Here is a 9,811-nt window from a genome sequence, read left to right as displayed (position 1 = left end):
CAATACGCTGCTTGTTAAAACGGATAACTCCCGCTTTACGCAAGTCTGCATGGATATTATGAACTATCGTGATTTGTTCAAGTTCTATTTAAATTTTAAATAGAAGGAATTTTTATTTAGTCGACAGAAATATCTTTGGTAGGAATGGTAAAACAGACAGGAATATTATTCCTGAATAAATCAACTCAAACCTTAAACAACTTATAATATTTTGCTCTCCATAAAAATATATCCTGTCTAAATTATACAAGTTAGAAATAAAGTAAACATTAAAAGAACAAACATTCAAATTTCTTTACTCTTATGTAATTTTATATAAAAATAAACTTAGATTTTAAATATCCCAAAAGATTTTGCTCTCCATAAAATATCCATCCATCCATCCATTTTCTAACCCGCTGAATCCGAATACAGGGTCACGGGGTCTGCTGGAGCCAATCCCAGCCAACACAGGGCACAAGGCAGGAACCAATCCTGGGCAGGGTGCCAACCCACCGCAGGACACACACAAACACACCCACACACCAAGCACACACTAGGGCCAATTTAGAATCGCCAATCCACCTAACCTGCATGTCTTTGGAGTGTGGGAGGAAACCGAGCGCTCGGAGGAAACCCACCATAAAAATATATCCTGTCAAAATTATACAAATTCAAATATGAACATGCTGCATAACAAAACCTGGAAATATAAATAAAATGTGTTCCTTTCAGCAATAACAAATCAAATCATTCAGTTGTCTTTGCTCATATGTCATTTTAGAGCTGGACGCCTGGCATCTTTTTGGCAACAAGTTCGTTTCTGTTTGGTGTGAGGTTCTGTGTTGTGGAGATTCTCAGGATGGATTGCAGGTGCTCATCAGTGAGGCGACTCCTGTGTGCTGTTTTGTTAGTCTTTATCACTGAGAAGAGCTTCTCACACAGATATGTGCTACCAAACATGCACAAGGTTCGAGCCGCATGTAGACGGACTTTTTGTTCTTCAAAGTCACCAAAGCGCCGCAAACTCAGTGCGCCAGTTTATCAGCAAAGTGCGATTTGGGAACACCGTAGTGACGACTTGGTTTAACATTACTTGGCAACAGGGAAAGTGGGGCAAATTGCACTGGTGCATTTGTGTCTCCCATAAAAGCAGCTTCACTTGAAATCACTTTGTGATTGTGCACGGTAAAACGTCCGCTGAAGTGTCAGATTCTTATTTAATTCTTCTGCTTTCTGTATCTTCTGCATTGCATTCAGGTTACCCTGATGTTTTGTCTCATAGTGCCGCCTTAGATTAAATTCTGTAATTACAGCCACATTAGCTCCACAAATGAGACACACGGGTTCAGTAAACATATACTCAGCCTCCCATCGGTTTTAAAGGCTCTATTTTCAGAATCAACTTTTCTCTTCAGCATCGTGAGCTAGCTTCGCAATAACTTGCAGCATCATAAGCTAGACTTGATTAACGCGTAAGTGTTCGCAAGGCAGCTGAAGCGCTGCATTATGGGATCTGTAGTTTATTGTGTTACCAGCGCTTCATATACCCGGCCATTAATAACAATAATACAGTATATAAAATGATCGGATATAATTACACGCTGGCCGGATGTGGCCCGCTGCCCTTGAGTTTGACACATATGGACTAAATAGAACTTGAAAAGATATATTTTTTCAAATGTGATCGCAATTCAGATAGAGTTGACGCACTACAGCCTGCATGCCTCAATAAGTCATCCTCCCTCGCTCTTACTTTTTACCGCTCATCTAATGAATACACTGAGTATGGCTTTACCAAAACAATCATTGATGGCTAATAAAGTATCCATTATTCGAGTATGTAGATCGGGATATATATATACATATATATATACCCGCGATCGCAGGAGAAGTAGTGTGTTAAAAAGCTAGAAAAGAAAAGGGAACATTTTAAAAATAACGTAACATGACTGTCAATATACAGTATTTGTTTTGTGAGTGTTACTGAGTGTTGCTGTCATCAAGGATTTGATTATCATTATTTCTTTCAATCAGGTTCAGATTTGTAGGATGTGTTGTGTTCAAGTTACATTCCGCGGTTTGTCAATCGCTGTAAAGATGACAGGTTTCATTCATCGACTTCTTACTGCATCAATAAACAGCTCTCTTCTTCTTTATCTGAGACCTGACACACTGCATGCACGGGTTTTTTACACTGTCTTCCTTTAGCGGACATTGACTTTTTCCAACGGTGCTTTGTTTCCGCAGTAGCTGGATTTATGAATATGCTTGTATGTATCAGACGCCTCATATTTTTGCTGCCTTTTCAATTGTGTAATTCGGTTTTGTTCAGCTCTTTGGAACTGTTGCTTTTATCTGTGCACCGCGCCAGTTCACGCGGAGCCACTCGTGTACATGCATCGAAGGTTCCCAGCTGTGCTGGTGCCATCTCGCTATGTCCATGGCTGTATTTAATGTTACCTTAGTCCTGGCACTTAAAACTTTCTCTCGCAGTTTCGCTGAGTTTGTGTCAAACACCACCCTGACCATCTCATCTTCCCTCCATAAGCACAGTCCTTCACCCGTGAATATTTAGTGGAGTTTGCTATTGATTGCCGCTGACGGACGGCCTTATATGGGCAGGCACTAAATTACAAACGCCAGCGGCAGCCTGTCTATGAACTTAATTTAAAGTGTAGGTTTACATCGTGCTTTGTTTCCGAAGTAGCAGAACTCATGAATATGGTTGTATATGTCACTCGCCGCTTCTTATTGTTTCGCTGCCTTCTCAATTATATAATGCATGTTTTCTTCAGCGCTTTTGAGGTCTTCCTGGTTTTCTATGTACTGCGTGATTACGTGGAGGCGTGATGATGTCACACGAAACTCCGCCCCACGGCGTTGAAGCTCATCTCCATTACAGTAAATGGAGAAAACTGCTTCCAGTTATGACCATTACGCGTAGAATTTCGATTTAAAACCTGCCCAACTTTTGTAAGGAAGCTGTAAGGAATGAACCTGCCAAATTTCAGCCTTCCACCCACACGGGAAGTTGGAGAATTAGTAGTGAGTGAGTGAGTGAGTGAGGGCTTTGCCTTTTATTAGTATATATATATATATATTTACCCCGATCTACATACGCTCAAATAGACAAACCACACGCCTTGGCGCATTGATAGAGGCTTCGCCTCTAGCGCCGACGGCCGAGGTTCGATTCCCCGAGGGGTGCACTGAGTATGTACGCTTCCCATTCATTTTACCCTCGCATCCCCTGGTTTGAGACGATGAAAAATATGCGTTAACGCAGAAAGACAGATCACCAATTGAAGCTTTATGAATAATGGATACTTTATTCGCCATCAATGATTATTTTGGTAAAGCCATTCTCAGTGTATTCATTAGATGAACGGTAAAAAAGTAAGAGCATGGGGAGGGTGACTTATTGAGGAACGCAGGCAAAACCACAATAGCACGCGGGCTCGATGTAGTGCGCGTCAACTCGATCTGAATTGCGCAATCACATTCAAAAAAATATATCTTTTCAAGTTCTATTTAGTCCATATGTGTCAAACTCAAGGCCCGCGGGCCACATACAGCCTGGCGTGTAATTATATCCGGCCCGCGAGATCATTTTATATATTATTGTTATTAATGGCCTTGGGATATGAAGCGCTGGTACCACAATAAACTACAGATCTAATAATGCAGTGCTTCAGCTGCCTTGCCGAACACTTACGACGTTAATCAAGTCTAGCTTATGATGCTGCAAGTTATTGCGAAGTCAGCCCACATGATGCCGAAGAGAAAAGTTGATTCTGAAAATAGAGCCTTTAAAACTGATGGGAGGCTGAGTATATGTTTACTGACATTGCCGTAAACCCGTGTGTCTCATTTGTGGAGCTAATGTGGCTGTAATTACAGAATTTAATCTAAGACGGCACTATGAGACAAAACATCAGGATAACCTGAAAGACCTGAATGCAATGCAGAAGATACAGAAAGCAGAAGAGTTAAAGAAGAATCTGACACTTCAGCAGATGTTTTTACCCGTGCAAAATCACAAAGGGATTTCAAGTGAAGCTGCTTTTATGGGAGACACAAATGCACCAGTGCAACTTGCCCCACTTTCCCTGTTGCCAAGTAATGTTGAACCAAGTCGGCACAACAGTGTTCCCAAATACGCACTTTGCTGATAAACTGAGCTCACTGTGCACTGAGTTCGCACGGCACTTTGGTGACTTTGAAGAACAAAAAAAGAATTTTGAGTTGTTTCGCAACCCATTTGCAGTCAATGTGAAAACTGCACCTGTGCAGATTCAGATGGAGGTGATTGAGCTGCAGTTTAATGGCACACGTCCAGCTCTGATAAAATGACATATGAGCAAAGACAACTGAATGGTTTGATTTGTTATTGCTGAAAAGAACAAATTTTATTTATATTTCCAGGTTTTGTTATGCACCATGTTCATATTTGAATTTGTATAATTTTGACAGGATATATTTTATGGAGAGCAAAATCTTTTGGGATATTTAAAATTTAAGTTTATTTTTTATATAAAATTACATAAGAGTAAAGAAATTTGAATGTTCTTTTAACTTTTACTTTATTTCTAACTTGTATAATTTAGACAGGATATATTTTTATGGAGAGCAAAATATTATAAGTTATTTAAGGTTTGAGTTGATTTATTCTGGAATAATATTCCTGTCTGGTTTTATTCATATTTATGTTCAAAAAAGTTAAGTTTTAAAAGTTTAGTTTTAGTGTGTTCAATAAATGTTTATCCTGTTTGGCCCGCGACCTAAAGTGTGTATTGGATTTTGGCCCCCTGTGCAATTGAGTTTGACACCCCTGATTTAGTCGACACAAATATCTTTGGTTGGAATGTAAGGCAAATTTACTCTTTACATTTGTATGATGAAGAGAAATTTATGCAATGATGCCTACATTTAACTTACATTCCTACAAAAGATATTTCTGTCGACTACATAAAAATTCCTTCTATTTAAAATTTAAATAGAACTTGAACAGATACGATAGTCATACGTTTTAACAAACAGCATATTGCACTGATACAAAATAGCCTGCCCATTTAATTATTTAGGAATGGATAAATAAATTAATATTTTGTACAAATAATGTTTTTCATTTTTCTTCCTTGATGGATTCTGCCACCCCCAACAGCAGTTGCTCGCACCCCAAAGAGTGTATATATATATATATAATGTGTGTGTATATGTATATATGATCATTTTTTAGTATGCGAATGTGTTGTCTATGCAGCGTAAATATATATACAAATACATAAACACATATACTTAGATATACACATATATACATACATATACACAAATACACATATATATATATATATATATACACACATACATATATATATACACATAGATATACACACATATATATATATATATATATACACATATATACAGTGGTGTGAAAAACTATTTGTCCCCTTCCTGATTTCTTATTCTTTTGCATGTTTGTCACACCAAATGTTTCTGATCATCAAACACATTTAACTATTAGTCAAATATAACACAAGTAAGCACAAAATGCAGTTTTTAAATGAAGGTTTTATTATTTAGGAGAAAAAAATCCAAACCTACATGGCCCTGTGTGAAAAGTAATTGCCCCTTGTTAAAAAAATAACCTAACTGTGGTGTATCACACCTGAGTTCAATTTCCGTATCCACCCCCAGGCCTGATTACTGCCACACCTGTTTCAATCAAGAAATCACTTAAATAGGAGCTGGCTGACACAGAGAAGTAGACCAAAAGCGCCTCAAAAACTAGACATCATGCCAAGATCCAAAGAAATTCAGGAACAAATGAGAACAGAAGTAATTGAGATCTATCAGTCTGGTAAAGGTTATAAATCCATTTCTAAAGCTTTGGGACTCCAGCGAACCACAGTGAGAGCCATTATCCACAAATGGCAAAATATGGAACAGTGGTGAACCTTCCCAGGAGTGGCCGGCCGACCAAAATTACCCCAAGAGCGCAGAGACGACTCATCCGAGAGTTCACAAAAGACTCCAGGACAACGTCTAAAGAACTGCAGGCCTCACTTGCCTCAATTAAGGTCAGTGTTCTCAACTTCACCATAAGAAAGAGACTGGGCAAAAACGGTCTGCATGGCAGATTTCCAAGACGCAAACCACTGTTAAGCAAAAGAACATTAGGGCTCGTCTCAATTTTGCTAAGAAACATCTCAATGATTGCCAAGACTTTTGGGAAAATACCTTGTGGACTGATGAGACAAAAGTTGAACTTTTTGGAAGGCAAATGTCCCGTTATATCTGGCATAAAAGGAACACAGCATTTCAGAAAAAGAACATCATACCAACAGTAAAATATGGTGGTGGTAGTGTGATGGTCTGGGTTTGTTTTGCTGCTTCAGGACCTGGAAGGCTTGCTGTGATAGATGGAACCATGAATTCCACTGTCTACCAAAAATCCTGAAGGAGAATGTCCGGCCATCTGCTCGTCAACTCAAGCTGAAGCGATATTGGGTGCTGCAACAGGACAATGACCCAAACACACCAGCAAATCCACCTCTGAATGGCTGATGAAAAACAAAATGAAGACTTTGGAGTGGCCTAGTCAAAGTCCAGACCTGAATCCAATTGAGATGCTATGGCATGACCTTAAAAAGGCGGTTCATGCTAGAAAACCCTCCAATAAAGTTACAACAATTCTGCAAAGATGAGTGGGCCAAAATTCCTCCAGAGAGCTGTAAAAGACTCATTGCAAGTTATCGCAAACGCTTGATTGCAGTTATTGCTGCTAAGGGTGGCCCAACCAGTTATTAGGTTCAGGGGGCAATTGATTTTTCACACAGGGCCATGTAGGTTTGGATTTTTTTCTCCCTAAATAATAAAAACCATCATTTAAAAACTGCATTTTGTGTTCACTTGTGTTATATTTGACTAATGGTTAAATGTGTTTGATGATCAGAAACATTTTGTGTGACAAACATGCAAAAGAATAAGAAATCAGGAAGGGGGCAAATAGTTTTTCACACCACTGTATATGTATATATGTATTTATATGTATTTATATGTATATATTTATGTATATATATGTATATATGTATGTATATGTATGTATATATATGTATATACTGTGTATATATATGTGTATATACTGTGTGTGTGTGTATATATATATATATATATATATATATATGTATATGTATATATATATGTATATGTGTGTGTATATGTATAGGTATGTATATATATATGTGTGTATGTGTATATATATGTATATATATATGTTTATGTATTTGTATATATATACGCTGCATAGACGACACATTCGCATACTAAAAAATGATCAGCTGAATGAATTCTACAAACACATCAACACAATATTCCTTGCAATCCAATTCACCATGGAAAAAGAAATGAACCGACACATCAGCTTCCTGGACATCAGCATTGAAATAAATAATGACACCACCCAGACCACAAGTGTTTACCTTAAAGAATACTACACAGACAGCATCCACCCTGTATCTCATAAACGGAGCTGTGTTAAAAGTCTATTCAGAAGAGTCCACACCCATTGTAAAACGAAAGAGACAAAAATTAATGAAAGACGATGGATACTCAAAAACATTCATTAATCGAAGCTTACACAGAAGACGCCAAAAAACTCGGCAAACAATCGACTTGAATCAGAATGCCCACCCCACCTGGCACTCACTCCCTTATCACCACAAGGTGTCTGAAGGTGCAGCACGAATCCTGGCCAGGTCAGGCGTCAGAATAGCACACAAACCCACGAACAATCTGCGCATAGTCCTCTTCAATGCTAAAAACAAATCGACAGCAGAAACACGAAACACAGTTTATAGCATTCCATGCAGTTATTGCTCAGTGGTATACATAGGACAAACATCAAAAAGAATCGCAACACGTATACAGGAACATCGCAACGCCGTCAGAAGAAAGGACTCACGATCATTGATCTATACGCACACTAAATCAACACGACATACATGTAACTGGGACAATGTACAAGTAAAATTTAAAGCCATTGCTAAAAGTGCCAGAGAGCTGGCTTAATCTTAGATATCAAATGAGAACGCCATCAACAGACACTTGGACATAAATCCAGCATATGCAAACTTAAGAAGAACATGTTCGTAATAAACAAAACTTTACACCCAATAAACCCCCTCCCCCCTTTCCTGATCACACTGACTTAGCCACTCCCCGTCCCCCAACAACATAATTTTTGCTATATATTGCCTTTGATTCTTGAAGTCTAAGCATTATCCTCTGATGAAGACCCCTGGCAGGGGTTGAAAGCTCAGGAATAAAAACTACTTTATGATACGTGATTCATTTTTTCTCCCTTTGTGGATCTCCAGCTGCAAATATGCAAACCGTATCACAAACCTTCTCTTCCATATATATATGTATGTATGTGCATCAAATTTGAGAGAGAGGTTGGGAGTTAGCTCTGATAGCTACCAGTGTAATTAAAACCAAGGTTAAAAAAAATCTGGTATTCCCAGGGATTTGATAAACATTGGAATGTAAACAAGCCTATTATTGGGATTGACCTGTGGCAGTGCTATGTCGAGGACTTCAGTTCCCAGCAGGCAGCAGGAGAGTACAGGGACCGACAGAATTATGGCACACTCCCTAAAGGAAGTTGCCATTCAGTGGGAAATAGTCAAGAATTGAACTGCTGTGGTAATTGACATTCCAATTAATATCGGGTATTTTGCACACTGGTTAAAACCACTTCTTAGATGCTTTCCATTATGACCTTTGTGATATTTTGTAAGCACTGAGTAAAGTGAAAATAAAAAGCTATACATATTTAGGGCACTGCTTTCATAAGAGTCAAGTGTAACAGGACTAGTATATTTCTGCTTTACTATAGTACATTTAGTGCATTTTCACCAGTGCTTATGCACAGATCTTCTGATGGGGAATCAAGCTTGTCAGACTGTAGGACACTTACTGCTGTGTGACCAAAAATTCCTATGTTGAACTCTTGTGCTTAATAGTAATTTAATAATTGATGCACTGTAGTTAGGCCCTGTTCTCAATTTTTGTTACTGGTGCGTTATGTCTTAATAAGAGCAAACAAAACATTTGTTAAAGTCTTGTTACATAATAGTAATTAATAGCCATGGACTAGGTAGCCCTGTTCTAAAGTGTTACTGTTGTATTAATACAAATTGTAGACATAAATGTTATCTTTAGCTATAAACAAATCTTTTTGATGTGTGTTGCGTTTTTAGGCAGCACTACTTCATGATACAGTGGAAGACACAGAGACCAGCTTTGATGAGTTAGATGGAAAGTTTGGAGCAACAGTGGCAAGGATTGTTCAAGAAGTAACAGATGACAAGATGCTGCCAAAACAGGAGAGGAAGCAACAGCAAATCTTGAAAGCACCACTGTGTAGTCACCAAGCCAAACTTGTGAAATTGGCAGACAAGCTATATAATTTAAGAGATCTCAACCGAAGCACTCCTGTAGGTAAGATAAATGTAATTCCATATTTAATTTTGTTTTAACTTTGAATAAATTTTTTTTTCTGATTCAAGTGAGCACATGGCCAGGTCAGCAGCTGATTTAAAATGTTCCCCACGTCAACCAGAGAGTGATAGACGCATTACACAGGAAGTGTGCGCACTTTCAGTAGAACTGGCAGCGGACAACCATTCTCTGACTGATCTCAAAAATCTGTATATACAGTATATATATTTACACTAGCTGTGTTACCCTGCTTTGTTTGTGAAATTTACTAAAACATTGAACTTCTGTGTGCTTTATTGCTGAGGGTAAATCGAATGTATCA

The 9,811-nt window shown here is 38.3% G+C and overlaps 1 protein-coding gene across 1 annotated transcript in view; it reads left to right on the top strand.

Moving 5' to 3' along the window:
• Nucleotides 1-9,811, top strand: part of LOC120540515 (guanosine-3',5'-bis(diphosphate) 3'-pyrophosphohydrolase MESH1-like) — a 73,479-nt gene that overhangs the window by 40,312 nt on the left and 23,356 nt on the right. The window contains exon 3 of the mRNA XM_039771357.1: nt 9,249-9,489. Within this exon, the coding sequence (XP_039627291.1) occupies nt 9,249-9,489 (241 nt within the window). The remainder of the gene's footprint in view (nt 1-9,248; nt 9,490-9,811) is intronic.

Source organism: Polypterus senegalus, chromosome 12 (assembly GCF_016835505.1).
Source record: "Polypterus senegalus isolate Bchr_013 chromosome 12, ASM1683550v1, whole genome shotgun sequence".
NCBI lineage: Eukaryota > Metazoa > Chordata > Cladistia > Polypteriformes > Polypteridae > Polypterus > Polypterus senegalus.
This window is presented reverse-complemented; position numbering and strand designations above follow the sequence as displayed.